General features: G+C 39.8%; 1 protein-coding gene across 10 annotated transcripts in view; it reads right to left on the bottom strand.

The window, feature by feature from the left end:
* The window catches only part of TCF12 (transcription factor 12), a 161,717-nt gene that overhangs the window by 37,806 nt on the left and 106,349 nt on the right, over positions 1-17,562 (bottom strand). For 6 of the 10 annotated variants that reach the window (XM_066559088.1, XM_066559084.1, XM_066559086.1 and 3 more), the window contains exons 8-9: positions 16,814-16,949; positions 13,539-13,591 (exon numbers count right to left, since the gene is read on the bottom strand). In XM_066559088.1, the coding sequence (XP_066415185.1) occupies positions 13,539-13,591; positions 16,814-16,949 (189 nt within the window). Of the gene's footprint in view, positions 1-1,803; positions 1,921-7,235; positions 7,325-13,538; positions 13,592-16,813; positions 16,950-17,562 lie in introns of those variants that run through there. The other 4 variants (XM_066559092.1, XM_066559090.1, XM_066559089.1 and 1 more) reach the window with 2 other exon arrangements.

Genomic DNA, 17,562 nt, shown 5'->3' on the forward strand with positions numbered 1-17,562 from the left:
TGAAAAGAAGAAAATATTTTTAATCAATGTGATTTCTCACTTATTTTGTGAGTAAATAAATCAGATTTTATATACATTAGCAGGTATCGAGGAATGCCAGCACCCAAAATCTATACATGATGATCTAAATAAAAATCTCCAACTTGAATAATGAGCTTCATGCTAGCAACCACTAATTTATCAGACAATACAAATAAAGCACTAAGACATCAAAATTAGGGTATGTGCTGTTCTCTCACTGTAGAAAGGTTCATACAAAGATTTGGCATACACACCAAGAGGCGTGCTTCAAAAACTAACACAAAAACCAATCCCACAACTCCACATAACCTCCTTATGTATATTTAAATTAGTAATTTAGGAAAACACGCAATATTCCTAGGAGAAACAGTGGTAAAAGTCACTAAGACGTTTTTAAAAAAAAAAATTAAATAAAACCTTGGGCAACATGATATAGGATGATCATATGATTTGTCATCTATTTACTAAGTTTTCAAGCTCATAAAGGTCACCTCTGACCCATAACAGGCACATGCTATCAATTTTCAACCATGCCCTCCTACAGTACCAGCACTTCCATCTACTATATGCCTGGAAATACTTAATAAGATCAAAGCCTTTTTTCCTGCTACAAGAACAAAGAGAAATGTTGTAATAGAGTGATCTGTGCTCTAGAAAGAATAAAATCAAAACTCCATGCAAGTTATATTCCCTTTGCTTCAGGGGTATTGTATAGTTAATTTTACTTAAGTCTTATATATATCTTCACATAAAACTTCAAACAGATTGTTTTAGCCTAGGAGCAGACATGAAAGAAAAATCATTTCATATTTGAAAGACAGCTGGCATTTATACTAAAGGAAATGAAATAGAGACCAAGCGATTTTACTGATTCCTCAACCTCTCCTCCAGTGTCTTTGCTGTTATTCAAGAAGCTTGTACACAGCGCATTTTATGACTATAAAGATTCGTATTTTAATTACCATTGAACAAAAATCTTGGCAAAAAAAAGTTTACTAATGAAAGCAAAACTCACACAGGCCCACGGGAGGTGGACCAGCAATAAAGAAACAAAACAAAACAAAAAAAAGCCACAAAAAAAGATCAGTATCAGCATCTCCCCTTTTCCTACTTAATACTATTTTTATAACAGAAGAAAGCCAAAACCACATACAACATAAACAGACTGGAAGAAACACACGGTTGTTAATTTACCATCGTATGCTAATTCTCACACACAAAAATCAGAACTGGTGCTCTAATTTAAAAAACAGAACTATCTACCACGAAACAGAAATACCTCGTCCAACTTCCACTAAGTTCAATCCACAGAGATTTCCCCCCCCCGGAATCCGCATTCCCCCCCACCCGCCTTTGCAGGAACATTTGATGATTCCGAAGTCCCGCGGCGAGCGCGCGGCGCGGGCAGGGCAGCGCTGGCGGCCGGCCCGGTGCGCGGCGCTGCGCGGGGCTCGGGCCGCTGGAGCCGGGAGCGCTGCACAAGGCAGCCCGCAGCGCCCGGGGAGGGCCCTGCCTAAAAACAAACCCCAAACAACCCCGGCCAAACCTGCAACCCCCAAAGAAAAGGCGCGGGCACGCAGGAACACAAACTTCGGCGGGTCTTGCGCGGCCGCCCGTCCCCCGTGGCACAAAGCAGTCCCCCGCCCCAGCCCGCTCCCCTCAGAGCCCGACCCGCCGTGCGCCCCCGGGGAGCTCCCGCCCCAGCGCGGCCGGGCTGGCGGGGCCCCGGAGCGAACTTGCGCGAGCCCTGCCCGGCAGCCCCGGACAAAGGCGGCCCCTCACCGTCTTGCCGTTGTAGTAGTACATGAGGGAGCTGCTGCCCACGCCGGGCACGGGGTAGGCGCAGTACATGGCGCGGCTGGCGCGGGCCGGGCTCAGCGCGCCGCCTCCCGCTCCCCACGGCATCCACCCGCCGCCGCGCACATGGAGCGCTCAAAGGCGGCTTATGCAAAGCAGGACTGAACCATCTCCGGCCGGCGCGGGGGTTGGGCGCGGGGGGCGCGCCAGCCCCCGCTCCGCGCCCCGGCCCCGGCCCCGGGAGGAGGCGCGCACGGGCCCGCGGGCGCTGAGGGCTCGGCACACGCAGCCTACGCGGCGGGGGCCGCAGGGAACCCGCACATGGGCACGTCCTGAGCCCTAAGATAATCGTCTGCTTTTTGTTTTAATTAAATTAGAGCACTTGTGGCCGTGCAGACGCTGCTCGATGCAGCTCCAGCCACACGGCCATCTGGCTCTGTCTAAAGTTGTTTCCAACTTTGGCAAACGTTTCCCAAAGGCGCGGGGAGCTGCTGGGAGCGAGTCCCAGGGGACAGCCCGAGCACCCCGCGCTCCCGGGCCCCTCCGAGCAGGGCAGGATGGGGCAGGGAGTGACCCTGACACAGACAACACCTATAAAAGGTGCTTGGGTTAAAAAAAAAAAAATCAATCATGTAAATATTTTCACTGTATGGAATCATCCAAAATCCATCTTTAAGATGGGGTATACAACCTATAAGGAAGGATTCTCTTGGAAACACAAGTCCAAGGTCCCTTTATATTGTATAATACAGTTTTGTATGAATAAAGCACACATACGTGCCCATACAAGACAGGGCAGAGAAGGGGAGAGGACCTCAGCAACTTTGTCACATCACAAAATTGTGAATTATTCAATACAGCAAACAGACTGCAACTTCCAGCACAGAGATCCCTCAATATCTGCACACTATCAATGCCTGCTAGGCCTTTTTGCTTTCTTCACTGAGCAGGGGCATTAACTAACATTAACTCTTAATGGGGCATACATTTTTTTTATTTTCTACAAGTGAACACAACTGGTTATTAACTGAGCTTCTGCTAAGTCAGATACCGACTTCAATCCAGGGAAAAAAAGGTTAACGCACAACCACGTTTCTCCACCTCCAGTTGTGTCTACTGCCAATGCTGTGAATTCTCCCTGCCTTCCTCCTGACAAAAGCAGGAAAATATTTCAGGATAAGGAAAAAAATGGGTAAAGTTCAATTCAGCCATTTACAGGGAGAGAAAGCAAGTTGCAGAAGTCTGGTTCATTCTGCCAAGCACCTCGTGTGTCAGTGAAACCCTCTGAACTAAAAAGATCCACAAGGGTGATAAACTGACTGCAGCTGAATACTACAATCAGATAAAAATCTCTGCGTAATGTCCATTATCTCAGGACATAACTACTGTAGTGTCTATAAATATACAGAATATATACACGCTGACAAAAAATATTCCCATCTCAAGCTTCAAATGCTTTTTCAGTGAACTCTTCCAGTCAATTAGACTACTGCGCTCAGAATATGTTGGCAAATACATCCTGAAGTTTCCATCTGCTGAAGAACACTTGCATTTTTACTGCAAGTCAAACTACACATCCAGAACTGTTTAACTATGCAGCAAAGCTAATGATATCTGAACCAAACTCCTCTCCAATACAAAAGGCGTAGCAGCAGCAGCTGCAAAAAGAACATCACTATAGTGCAGACTATTAAATTGCCAGGTCTGCAGAGTGACTGGCGGCTTCCTCCTTCCCTAGGGACCACAAAGACCCATTTCAGTCCCCAGAGAGTCCCCTAAGAACCTTTGATTTGCAGCTAACAATGCCATTCCTTAAAGCTTCTCACTAATGTTCAGGACTCTACAGATGAGACTTGCTAAAAGATCTTCAGATCTTTGCATGTGCTACTTCTTATAGTGCACTAGATTAAAAACACTACTTCAGAAAAATGTACAACTTAGAGAAGTTGGAAAAGACACTTTAGCTTACAGACTTGAAGTAGTAAGAGAACCCTTTAAAAAAGTAATTTTAGCATGCAAACTTTTGAAACATTAGAAGTACTTCCAGGGTAACTGCAGTCAATTCTTTGAAGACTATCACCAACATAGTTGTAATTGCTACTGCACCTCCATGCACACGTGCCCAGTTTTCAAAATAGTTGTATTAGAGATGAAGAGCATGATCAACCCCCTTCAAATAATAACCATTATCCACCTATCTATAAGCAACTGGAAAAATGCTAAAAACATCAAGCAGAGAAACCTAACTTGACTGTGTAGCATTGGTGGGAGCTGCCCTATACTCGTAGAGAGCAGTGTAACAAAAAATACATAGGTAATATTAACTAGTAATGTTTACTAACACTATTAACATTTATCAGTAGAAGTAAATCATTAACCTTGTTCACCAGCACATGGGTAAGACAAAAGCAACAATATGATCAATAAAACTGAGGAACGCCACTGCAAACGTCTGTTTGTAGACAAACTGGTCCCTCCATAATGAGTCACTAAATGCATTTGCTCCTGGCTTGCTTCCCCACAAAACAAAAGGATAACAATTGCATTTTATTGAAAAGGAAATTATTTGTCCTACACTCAGTTACATCATTGGGAATAAAATCTTGAGTGCCCAATGCTTGAAACACATCACTGTATCTGCTCTACATTTACTGTATGAAAACATTGTTTCTCACATTTGGTACATTGATTGACCATACAGGATCAGGCCATAACTCCATCAGCATATCAAACTTGAAACTACATAAGTTTACTTTCACCAGGATAAAATATGAACCTAAAATGGAAGAATTTGAAAGACTGCTGAAAAAAATGGTATGTTGTTAGCAATAACTCTGCATGTGCAGGAACTGCTACCAGGTAACTATTCCAAAAGCTCCTGAAGTCCAAAGCAAGTTTTTTTGTGGTTGCAATTTTTCTAATCCTCATTTAAGCCAAGCAACAGCTGCTCTGAAATTTGTTTTCTTAAGAGAATCATGTTACAGTGAAATGAATCATAGCTGGATAAGTGGTGCTGTACAGGGTACCGTTGTTTACTCCATTTTTCCTTGGTGACAAGTCAAGGGTTAATCTTATGACTCAGCCTGACAAAACAAGTCAGCTGGAGACAGGACCAATTTTTTAAACTTGATTTCAGACAGACATGCCGTCAGCAGAGGAACACTGAACTGACATGCACTTTTGTAGCCCGAATTGTTTCCACTCATGACCCTGTAGTGTGTGTCAAAAACAATAAACTGCCTGTTCCTAAAGTATGTAAAGAGATTATGAAAGCTGATGCAGAGTGAAATACTGACCTAAAAATAAATGAAGCTACCTGTAAGAGAATATTTTCAAAGATGATTTTAACGCTAAGAGATTTTGTGAATGAACCACATTCACATTCTCCCTGAAAACAAACTTTTATGTGAAATACATTTTTGTTCCATTTGTCAGAGTCACAAAGTAAATACACCATAAGCATATGTAATTCATCACTTGAATTTATAAAAAATAAACACAATTTCCACAGATTACTGAATGTTATACCATATGAAAGATAGTTACATAACTGTCTCAACAGATGAGCCATTCTCTAGTCAAACATATTCCACAAAACTGAAATATCAAAATGCTTTAAAAAGGTTAATGCCTTCGATCGGTTTTGTTATTTTAGATGTTCTAACACAAAAAACACCAAATCTCTTTAAATTACTTGCTACTAGAAATTAAAGCTCCTCTTTCACCAACAAAAGCAACTGTGATGTGCAAACCCAAGTATCAAGTATCTCCTTATGGAGAGCTAGCTTCAGTCTTGTTGAAAAAAACAGTAACATGGTCAGAGCCCAAGCCTGCTTTCCATGGGGAACCCAGATATTTTGTTCTTACCAACTTCCATTATTTTCTATGGGGCTAGGTTAACCTTCTAGCTTTGGAAATAAGGCAAAGGCAACTGTCCTAGAACTCTCTCCTTTCCATCCCACACTGTCCAAGGCTGGAACGTCTTATCAATTTCAACCATGTTCAAAGAGGAACAGAAGTTTCACAAGTGATAAAGTTCTTATCAGTTCTAAGAAAACGGGAACCTGAACAGGAGAGACACACTGGAACTGATACAGAACAACCTGTTGCTATCTAAAATATACATAGTAATTTTGAGCTGTTTGTCCAGCAAAAATTCAGGAAAAAAAACTATACATCTCTGGATTCCAAATATAACTTATTCTAAAGCCAAACATTTACAATGATTAACTATAGCAAAGCCAGACTTAGGACCATTGCTAAGCCATGCACTGAATATGCTGCATAATGTAGCTGTCAGAATAGACAAGATTTCAAGCTGTAAGAAAGAAACCTGGCTGTTTTCAGGGGAAACACAATGCTTATTATACTGTCCTCCATGTAATTCATCAGCTAAGTAAATGTTAATTTATTTTAAAATCCTGGAAGGATAGCCTTCTGTGTTAACCAGCCACTAAGCTTGCTGCTCAGCAGAGATGGAGCAGATGAGCTGTATGGAAGGCAATTTAAAATAACCCAGTAGACTAAATTTTATAGGCAATGCCTCCTGCCAATATCCAAAGGATGATGTTTTATGCAAATTAATTTGCTAATCCACACAAGAGGTAAAATAGTTTGGTGGTTTTCCTTTTCAAAGGGTTTGTCTTTAACTGCACATTTAACATTCACGTTGCTATAACCAAGGTAAGAGTTTGAAGGGATAGTGAATAAACAGTAAATACTAATTAAATGGATATTAATTGCTATCCACTACTTTCACCTTGCAGTATTACAAGGTTGAGGGATAGTTGTTGAGGATTTTGTTGCCGATTTGGGCTCTTTTTTTTTTTCCTGCAAAAAAACTCCAGTTAGCTGTGGCAGATATGAGTAAAAAAATAGCAATTTTTTTAAAATAAGAAACTGCAGCCAGGACTTTTCTGTTCAGTAGTTCTCTAAATAGTAATGAATTTATTCAATGTTCAAGTTGAAAATATTGAATGTTATGAGATATTTAAGTTATTAAACAAGTATTTTCTTGGAATTGGAAGAACAAGGGACAAAGTGTTGCATATCCCATTTTTCACAATCAATCCCAAAATAATTTCTTAGAGGAAGTTTGAAATTTGTTTCAAAACCATTCAAATTTAACTTTGATAGGATATTGCTCAAGTTCAGAAAGTTTTATTATTTTTCTGGAAATATAAAGCAATTAAAGTTTGAAAGCCCCTATAGGAAGGCCTTAACCACCCATATCTGCATTAAGAAGTAAACAAACATGTTTATTATCCTGAGGCAATAAACTCTCCTATCAGAAGCCAGATAATCACCACAAAACGTGCTAAAAACCTATCCAACCTAGAAACCCATGCAGACCTTAAAAGAGTTTTAAACCCTGAGATAAATCAGCACGGCTGTTACTGAAACTCGCACAAGACTACCTGAAGCACAGATCGCTGCGCACCGACTGCAGCGGGCCGGGCCGATGGCCGTGCGCAGCTGCGGGGTCCCTGCGGGTCCCTCTGCCGGCCCGGCCCGGCCGGGGCTCTCTCCACGCCCGGCTGTGCCCGGCCCGGAGCTCTCTCCACGCCCGGCTGTGCCCGGCCCGGGGCTCCCTCCAGGCCCGGCTGTGCCCGGCCCGGGGCTCCCTCCAGGCCCGGCTGTGCCCGGCCCGGAGCTCCCTCCACGCCCGGCTGTGCCCGGCGCGGCCCACCCGGGGCCACCGCCAGGCCCGGCTGTGCCCGGCCGGGCCCTGCGTCGGCGGCCTCGGCCTGCAGGGGGCTCCAGAGGCACGACCTGCGCCCGGCCCGGCCCGGCCCGCACTCGCCGCCGAGGCTGAGGCAGAAATTGGCTGTCAGGGAGCTCTGAACATGGCGAGGCGGAACGCTGAGCGCTGGCTGTGCCTCGGCATGGAGCGCCCTGCGTCCCTCCCCTTCTCCTGTGCTCCAGCTCGCTGCTCGGCAAAACTGCTCTGCGAACGAAGCCGAGAGCTACCACAAGCTGCTAAACAATCCTTCTGACATCCAGGATCAGGAACCCGCCCGTGCCTTACAGAAAGGAACAGCTAACAACTAATCCTAGCTATCAGTGCAAGTGGAATGAAATCCCACAACTACATCTCCAAGGCTGAACAACTTGCTTGCTGTATAAAACCTGATGTCACAAGCAATTGTGGCACTTAAATAGGAGGTAATTTAATTCAATTTCTTTGCTTCATTGTATAAAGACACATCTACATCTGAAATTTTACTTAAAAATGATGGAGTGCTTTACTTTCAGTACCATTCTTTTGAAAAAGCATTTGTTTTGGTTTTGCACTTGTTTTGGTTTTGTATTGGCCCCTGCCCCACTTTGGGGCTGAGCAAGCAAGCAAAGGGAAACCTCTTACTTCAACAGCCCATGGAAGTCCAGCAACACAACATTCCTCATGACTTTGCCAGCTCACTTCAAGCGTTATAAACATCTTCCCACCAAAGCCACAAGCATTATCAAGCAAAAGATAGTAAGAAATAGTCTTAAGAAAAGCTTCTATCTTTATCTATTGTTATAAAACACCACAGCAATTTGTGGTAATGGACGCATTCATCTTTGAGGAAAAGCAGAGTTGCAGAAATTCCATGTAACTTCTCCCTAAATTACATGAGCTGCAACTCAGTATTTCTTTAATAACATTTTTTTCTAACAATGCACAAAATTTAACGTTCTTTTATGCAAATCTACACTCTAATTTAAGAACTTCCAATACACTCGTTTTGATATGTTATGAATACTTCAAAAATTAACTACCTCCTGTAAACCTAAACACAGAAATTATTTGACATCATTATATATGCATCATAGATGTATGTATACACAGGATTTTCAGAGAAGATCTCTTAATTCAGCAACCTTACACTAGTTCACCACAGTCAGATGACAGGACAGTTAGTTTGGAAAAATAATCTGATTGCAATTTTTAAAAAAGCTTTTAAGAGAGGGTTGCTCAAGTACCTTCACCCTAATTCAGTGAGAAGTCAAGCTGAACTCTCACAGCAGGAATTTGCAATGGGCTGCCTGCTTGTTTAATGACAGCTAAACGTTCTCATGCAGCAAAGAGCAGGTGGGATGCTATAATCTGAGGCTACTGCAGTTTTCAGATAGATTTCAAATACAGGCCATGTTGAAAAAAACCCCTACAATAATCTAACCAGAAAAATAGATCTTTTTCTTATTAAACATAACATCTCAAATATTTTTACTTGGTTTGTAACATAATTTAGAGGTTGGATGTTTTGTACATTTGCATTTTGTTCAGGTACATAGATGAACACAGTGTTTAAAAAGCAGTACTTAGCAAGTCCCTAAAGAATTTATTCCATAAATCAAGCAACCAAAGAACAAGCAGAAAGCAGAAGATGGAAGACTGTACTGAGGAAGAAATCCTAAGTTCTGTGTGGCATTATCCATAAAGATTTATTTACTCAGTTTCATTATTTAAACTTGCTTTCTAAAACACAGCAGTGCAGCAGAGGAGAGGGTCAGGAGAGTTCCTGCTGGCTTTGAGAGCTCTCACTATTAAAGACAAGTGACAGTTGAATGTATCACTTGACTGTGCAAGGCGGTTCAAAACAGATCTGAACAAACTAAATCCTGCTTTTCACATTTGGGCACTGTTTGTGGGCAGTGGGGAAAAAAATCTTACCAAAAAACGTCTCCCTAGAAAGTCACTTAAACACAACATCACAGTCAGTTCAACATCACACAAAGTATCTGCCCAGGATGCTCTGAAATTTTGATTCAGAACCACACAGTTCATAAAGTATTCCAGTGGTGTTGCTTTACACCAGGCTACTTCAATACACATGGAAATTGCTAATACTGACAGAATCCACTCAGGGTGGTAAACATTGTATTATTTCTAATACAGTATAAACTTTAAACTCTCGAAAACTTGGTTTCAGATAATCATTCAGAAGATACTTCTCATTCTACCATTTCAAATAATCTCCTTTTACCCTTTTGTGAAGCATAGAGGAAGGAGAGAACACAGAAGGGAGTAACATCTATTATTTTTCTTCTTTACCATCAGTATCTTTATGTGATGTGTTTTGAAACATCTTTACAAGCTCAGTCTTAAAAGACTGGCAGGAAAACAGAAAGAAAAGTGCCTTAAATGGGAGGTAGTTCTATGCATGCAAACACAATTTGCTGTATCTTTGCACCATAAATAGTTCTTGCAAGAAATTAGCACCCATGGGCTATGCACATACCATAGAGGGTGATATATGAGAAACTCCTATAATGAAACTACAAGTTGACTTACATGTATTGAAAAATACAAATTTGAATTTAGAAAGAAATCCCTGGTATCAGAAAATACCAATTTGACAATCTCTTATTAAATAAGTGCAATCCAAAGTTTAATATTAAACTGAACATCTCAGGTGCTATGGAAAGCCTAATATACTCAAAATACTTATTAGAAACTACACAGAAAACAAGCAGACATTTATGTCTGTATGTCACAGCTCATTTTCTGTAACAAAAATCAACAGATACAATGTATTCCAGCTATTTCTCTGATATGACACTAATTAAATAGCAAAAGAATGATGATAGATATTCACACTATTTTACTTAGAATTACGGCCCCATGATAGCCACTGATTATGGTACTAGTAACAAATGTTAGTTTGAAATATTTCCTGACTCCACATGTAAATAGGAGGTTTCTGCTCCCAGCCCATCCATTTTTGGATGATGATGTCCCTGGGCATTTCTGAGAGAGCCTCCCTTGTTTGTCTTCTCCCTGTGCCGCCTGAGCAGTTCTCTGGAAGCCCTGACACTGCTGTGCCTGGCCGAGGAGCTACGCTGCTTTTAGGTCACATGATGTTATTAGTGTCTGGCTTACTTCACTCCTACAATCAGAAGAATTCTCAGAAATACAACAGTTTTCCATCTCTGAAGAGAATATAAGTCACCAAACAGTATTTCCCCCAATATAACATAAACAGCATAGCAATCTTGCTGTTCACTCAAACCTGGCTTTTTAAAAAATATGGTTTTTAATTTCTGTCCTCAGAGTGCTTTAAATTTAGTAGTTGTAGTTTAACATAAATGCTTGCATGTCAACATTCAAAATGTTTTGGGCAGTGAGTCACCACTTAACAAGTTACAACAGAAAAACTTTAAAAATGCATTTGCCTGGAACATTTAATTTTTACAGTTAGAGGACAAATTCAGATTGAGTTGCATTCCAGAAAGAAGCCAAGCAATTCACCGGCACTTTTCTCTGTAACTGTTTTTACTTTAGGCCCTGATAAGAAAACATTAAAAAAGATAAACCTCAAAACTAATAATTTCAGAAAATACCATATAAAACCAAGGGGAAAAGAAATAAACTAGAGGAAGGGTTGTTTGGGGTTTTTTGAATCATTATTACTTAAAAGACTGTTATTAAATTACAGTTATCTAGGAAATTAAATTACTGCTGAGTATCCGTTGACATGGCAGCCTTATACTAACAAAAACATTGCAGAAAGCAATATTTTAGAAACTGAAAAATTAAAAAACACAGATTTGTATAACAAAATTAAGTATCATCTTTCCTTTGACTTTTCATATTATAATTAAACTTCTCTGCACTAAAGCAACTTTTTCCCACAATACATTCTGACTTCTTAGGAAAGTATATTTAAAATAAAGACTACACTTACATAATGATCTACTCAATTTAAATTTCTCATGATGCTCAGTGAAATTTAGTTTTGTATCATCTTCCACATATGCAATATCTCAATTTTTTTTTGTAACGTGTCATTTTATTTCAAGGGTCTATTCAGCAGTGAAAGCATTGAAATACAGAGAAACAGTGTTAAAACCTGCAGCATCACAATCATTGATTATTCACAGTAACTGCACTTAATTGCACAGATTGGTACAATGTTAATACAAATAAAATCTATCAGCATTTCCTTGTCTCCAATCTTACAGAAGAAGAATTAAATTAAAACCATTTGAAAAATACTGCTGGTTAAAATTAAACCCTGGTAAGACAAATGAGAGAAATCTTTCGTTCTCCAAAATGATCTTTTTACCTGGCTGATGCTACTAAATATTAAACATGTAGCGTAAGCTTTATTACTGCCTAGAATTACTGTAATAAATTTCATTAAAATTGCACTGCTATGTGTTTCAGCTTCTCTGACATTTTAAATATATTTTTGTTAATCTAGCAGAAATCATCTGCTAGACTGTAAAGCCACCCTACATAACACGCAACTGTTAAAATGTAAATTGCCAAACTATTTTTAGCTGCTGCTGAAGGGGAAAAAAAAAAAAAAGGAGGGGGGGAAAGAAGAATATTCCTGGCCTCGGGAATAATGATTTGAGGCATTGTGTTCATTTTGTTTATCAAGCAGCTATTCAGCCTCTAGTGGGGCCCAAGTGCTTATGCAAGCAAAAGCTTTTAAGAGTGCCTGCAGCTGCAATCCTGGCTTCCAGGTAGGCTGCAGGTTCAGAGCACAGCTGCCCCAGGCTATCCACACTATCTCAGCTCCATCTGGAAGTACTGTTAAAATAGGATTTCAGATCCCGGGTTCTGTCTGTATCATCGTGAGCAGGGGGAGGAAGAAGGGAAAGAGAGGGAGGAGAGAACAGGGGAGCTGCGAGGACTGGAAGACACCATCCGTAGTTCAGGCTCAATAGGAAATGAAAAGCTCAGCCCCATTTTGCTGCCGCTATATTGCTGTTCCTGTGCACTGTGTTCTATTCAGCCTATCCGGCTTTGAGTTATGACTCATCCAAGTGCACCTGCGCCCATGTGTTAAGTACTGCCAAATAAAAGCCCAACATCCATTTACACAACAAAGAGATGTATCCCGCAAGGCAGCGGAGCTTCCCCCTCCCCTCCTGTTTGTTCTGAGCAAGGGAAAAAATAATTCTGTCCTTCACTTCACTGGGGATTTTTCACTTCACGTGGATTTTTAAATGCAGCTTCATTTATAAACAATTTTCTTCCTTTTAAGAATAAAGCATATTTAATACCACAAAACACCCCTATAGCATTACATTATCACAGCCATTAATGATTTTTCCACCAAAACCCTTCCAACCTTTTTTATCAAAGCCCTTTATTCTCGAAGGATAAATTTTCAAGCAAAGAGGGATCAACAAACTAGTTGCTTGAAAGCTTTCCTGATGCTAGGCTGAAGTTAGGAAAGGCTTAATGAAGGCTTTAAAATCCACCAGGACTTCACAATGAACATCTGACTCGGTGATTTATGCATATTAATAACCTCAGTCCTACTGAGGCAAGCTGAGCTGTACATGTCCTCCGAATCTTAATGTCTTCAGCTCCACTGGGATTATTACAAATGTAAATTTCTAAGATTCTCAGCTATTAATCTCTGTCTGTCCTCCTGTTCAGCAACATAATGACTAATTAAACATCAAAAGACCTGTACAGGAGATCTTCTTTGACAGCTCCTGGCCCAGCTCTCTTCCCAAGAGAGGAATTCAAATGACAGGGACAAGTGGGTAGGAGCATATGAGCGAGCTACAAATCACTGCTATGAAATCTAAAAATTCCCCATCAAATGTGCATTTAGTCCTGCAGAACCACTCCCAATTACCTAGCCTAGCTGTTCATGTCCAGCAGACAGCCCTCCTAGTGCTAAAGGTAAATAATTGGTATGTGTGGCAGGTAAGGAGAATGCAATTTGAGCCCAATTTTTATCACTACAAGTAAAAAATGTAGTACTTACAGAAGAAGGCAAACCAGGGGGCACCTTTCTTACTTTCTTTGTCTGTAGAGGATCTGTACAAGAAAAATAGCATTTCATCAAATATCTACATTATAGGTGAGAAAGAATAAATAGCTACACTGCTCACTTTTTTCCTTCCATGATGAATGTCTTATTTTCCAATTTCATGCATTTTTTTTTATTCCCTGGCAAAGAGATTTGTCTGTCACATCAATATAAAAATGTAGCATAACCATGTTCTCTAAAATACAGCCTTGCTAAATAGTTCCTTTCAATCCTTTTCCTAAGGAAAACAGTTATTCCTAAGAACAGTTACTCTGAAGGGTATACTTATGACCTTATACACTTGCTAAAAAACAAAGTATGGTTTTGAGATATACAAGGAGGAGAATGGGACTTATTAGCAAGAGAAATGCTTTATTTTCTGTGCATCAGAGTAAAGACATCCAAAAGGAATTTGACATGATTTATACTCTAAGAATACTAACATGATGTACATTTTACAGTTTTTAGAGTCTACCAAGGTTGTAAATAAACAGCAAATTTAATGACCTAATTACTTTCCTTGAGTAATAAAGTCACCACATCTCAAATTTGCACGTAATAGTAAAGTTGGAGGTAGGATAGCTGCTTCTTTCTTCCAGTAGGTGCTGTACTGTAACAGAAGTACCCAGCAATTCCACTACCTAAACCAAGAATCTGAACCAGTTTATTCAGATGCTAATACAATTAATCTGAAAACTCTGCATGCAAAAAACCTGATTTTTGAAGATGATTATCTGGTGAGATTACCAGTTCAACAGTTAACCAATAAAGTCTTTAATTAAAACACAAAATTCTTACTTTTCTGTTTTCATTCAGAACATTTATGATGATATGACAAGATAAAGGTGAGATAATGTGAAATATCTGCTGGATATCTTTACTCTCATTGTTTCCCATAGGGCATGCTCAGAAAGAAAAGAAAAGGACTTTTGGAAAATATATTTACATTGGATTCAGAATGTCACCTGGAAGAGAGCACTGGTTGGTTTCAATGCAATTTAATATGAAATTTAACAAGAGCTTGTTATAATCCTGGTCAGACAACTCCTTCTCAGGGATAAAATGGGCATAATTTGACTTTGTTAGAAATTCTCAGGCAGCAGATTTGTAGCACTTAACAAGTCCATTAAAAAAAATAGAACTCAGACATACTTTCTCAAGCTATTGGAAAAGACTTGAGATAAAAGATTACTTCCTCCTCCTGACATTCCTGGAAAAACATTTCCCTGGATTTGTTACCACCACCTGCCATATCCCAGGCTACAAGCCTCAGATTCAACCAGGACAGAAAGAGGAATATCACCCGTTTAAACACATTTATAGCCCCTGAGCTTCTCTTTCAAGGAAAAAGCTAAATATACTCTGAAAACTCCACACTTCACTTCCATTTATTTCATTTAATGATATCAGAAACTTCGCAAACTCTGTAGAGTTTGCATAGGAAACAAGAATCTCATTCAGGACCATCTCAGTGACTGCTGCACACAGCAGCACCCTGTGCCCAGCTCCAACACCCCCTGCCACTCCAACCCAGAGCAGGTTACTGCTGCAAGTAGTTCCTCACTAAAACCAATTCATTCTGGGCTAAAACACCATCAGCAGCAGCTTAAAACACAGTTCTTTCCTCTTGAAGTTCAACCACCCTTTCAGGCTGTAAACAATTTAAGCGTTCTTTTTCTGAAACAGGTGTGAGGAGCTGCCGTGTTTGTTCTGGTATTCCGAGCAACAGGAACACTTACAACCATCCTCATGAAGACAGCCAACCCCAAGTTAAATGGCAGTTGGTTTGACAACAAGTAAAAAGATCATACAAATACATATTTAAAATACACATATACACACATACATTAGGAGAAGAGGAAATGGCTTAAGTTGCACCAAGGGAGATTTAGGTTTTATGTCAGGAAAATTTTCTTCACTGAAAGGACTGTTGGGCACTGGAACAGACTGCCCAGGAAGTGGTGGGCACCATCCCTGAAGGGATTTCCAAGATGTGTAGATGTGGCACCTGGCACATGGGTTAGTGGTGGACTGGACAGTGCTGGGGTGAAGGTTGGACTCGATGGTTTAGAGGGCTTTTTCAGATTAAATGATCCCATGATATATAAGATTAGGTCCTAAAGTAATATTTTTTTAATAAAAAATGATTTAAAAAACAATTTCAAGCATGTTCAGGACTATTTTAGTGCCCAAGAAGTTTGCAGTTATAGTTGATATTAAGGTTACTTCACAAGGCAATTTGTGTTTGAAAATTTTATTTTGGGAAAAGTATGGTTGGAGTTACATGGTTCCAACAAACAAGGTTTTTACTATGGATTAAAAGTGCTATACAGAATGAGGGGCATTAAAGACTCAACTATATAATTAGAGAAATTCTAATGATCTATCACACTAATACCTAAATATATGGTAACTAGAATAGAAGGTTAATAACTAGAATATAATGGTAAACTAGAATATAAGGTTACAGTCTCTCTTTTTATACCAAAAAGATTTTTTTTTTAATTTTCACACAAAATTATTCACAACAGTCTTACAGCAGATACTATAGAACAGGTGGCTCATTCTTGGTTCTCTGATTCAACAGAATTAGAAAGCTATAAAATATTACCACTGTCTGTGACCAAGTATGAAAATTCCATTCACCTCAAGCTATCCCCAGATTAAAATACTAATACTGTCACAGGATTATAACAATTTTAAGCAAGTTCCTGCCTGCATATTTTGCAAGGTAGTTTGATTTTAGGATAAACTACTAGCCTCCAATTGCTAAGATCTTTAAAGGCATGTTGAACCAATTACAATGAACTATATACTGCCCTGAATAAAGTTACTTTTAGCATATAAAAGGATAATTGTTTCCCCTTTGTGTCCTTCCCCTACTAAATAATGGTAATGACCTCAAGGTCAGGCATTTCCAGGAGTTAATGATGGCACGGGTTAAGGGCACTCAGCTGGTCATCAGCTCCTATCCATCTGTCATTATTGCTTTTGCAATTAAGGGTTTTATTAGAGTTTCTTGTTTGTTTTATAAGCCAGACTGACCAGTGTTGAATCGAAGCTAGCGTCCCAAAGAAAACATTAATAATTCCAGTTTTCCTCTTCTATAGCAGTTTGATGTAATTTCACTTGCTCAGCACAATCTCCTGTACATTAAATGAACTGTCAAAAACCAAAATAAAGTCTGCAGAGCAGCACTGGGAAGCCAAGTTGAAATGTGTATTACTCACCAAGAGCTGCAGAGTCGTGCAGCGGTCGGCGGCGCTGGTTGGTGGCAGAGAAGGGGTAGTAGGGTGTGCCAGGCTTCGCAGAGGATGCCAGCTGAGCTGCACTGCCAAGCCCCATGTCAGAACGAAGCAGACTGGACTGCAAAGTACACAGACAAAAGTCAAATTAAACTCTACAATGCAGCTGTTAATATGCCAGGCTGACAAACTATTAACCACACTTACTGCTCTTGGCATTTAGAGGAATTTACTGGGATTTAGTGAAGGTTCTAGAGTTCAAAAAAATGTAGACTTTTTAAAATCAATGTTCAGAGTATGCACTATTGCATAACTCAGAAAGGCAGAGCAAGTTTAGCTGTGAGTCTCCAGAAAGCCATAACCATTTCAGCTGAAAACATCTGAAAGAATTAATTCATATTTAAATTTTAAACAAAAATCATAATCCTTTGTTTAGTTTGCAATATAACACTTCTTCTATTACACAATATAAACATAATTGATAAAAACTGCTAAGAGTTTATAGCATGACATTAAGTTTTAGCACATACTTAGAAATCAAGACTTAGATTACATTCATAAAAACACGGAATAAAATTGTCCAAAAAAAAAATCAAATGCAGACAAGAGATAACAAGAGTAGATTAATGAACAGAACATGAAAAATTGACATTTTAAACCCTTCAAACTAACAAGGTGGCTGAACCCTACCCTTTTCGTTCCCTTCCCATGCAGTAAAAACAAAAACATTCTAA

The sequence above is a fragment of the Molothrus aeneus genome, chromosome 13, assembly GCF_037042795.1.
Source record: "Molothrus aeneus isolate 106 chromosome 13, BPBGC_Maene_1.0, whole genome shotgun sequence".
Classification (NCBI taxonomy): domain Eukaryota; kingdom Metazoa; phylum Chordata; class Aves; order Passeriformes; family Icteridae; genus Molothrus; species Molothrus aeneus.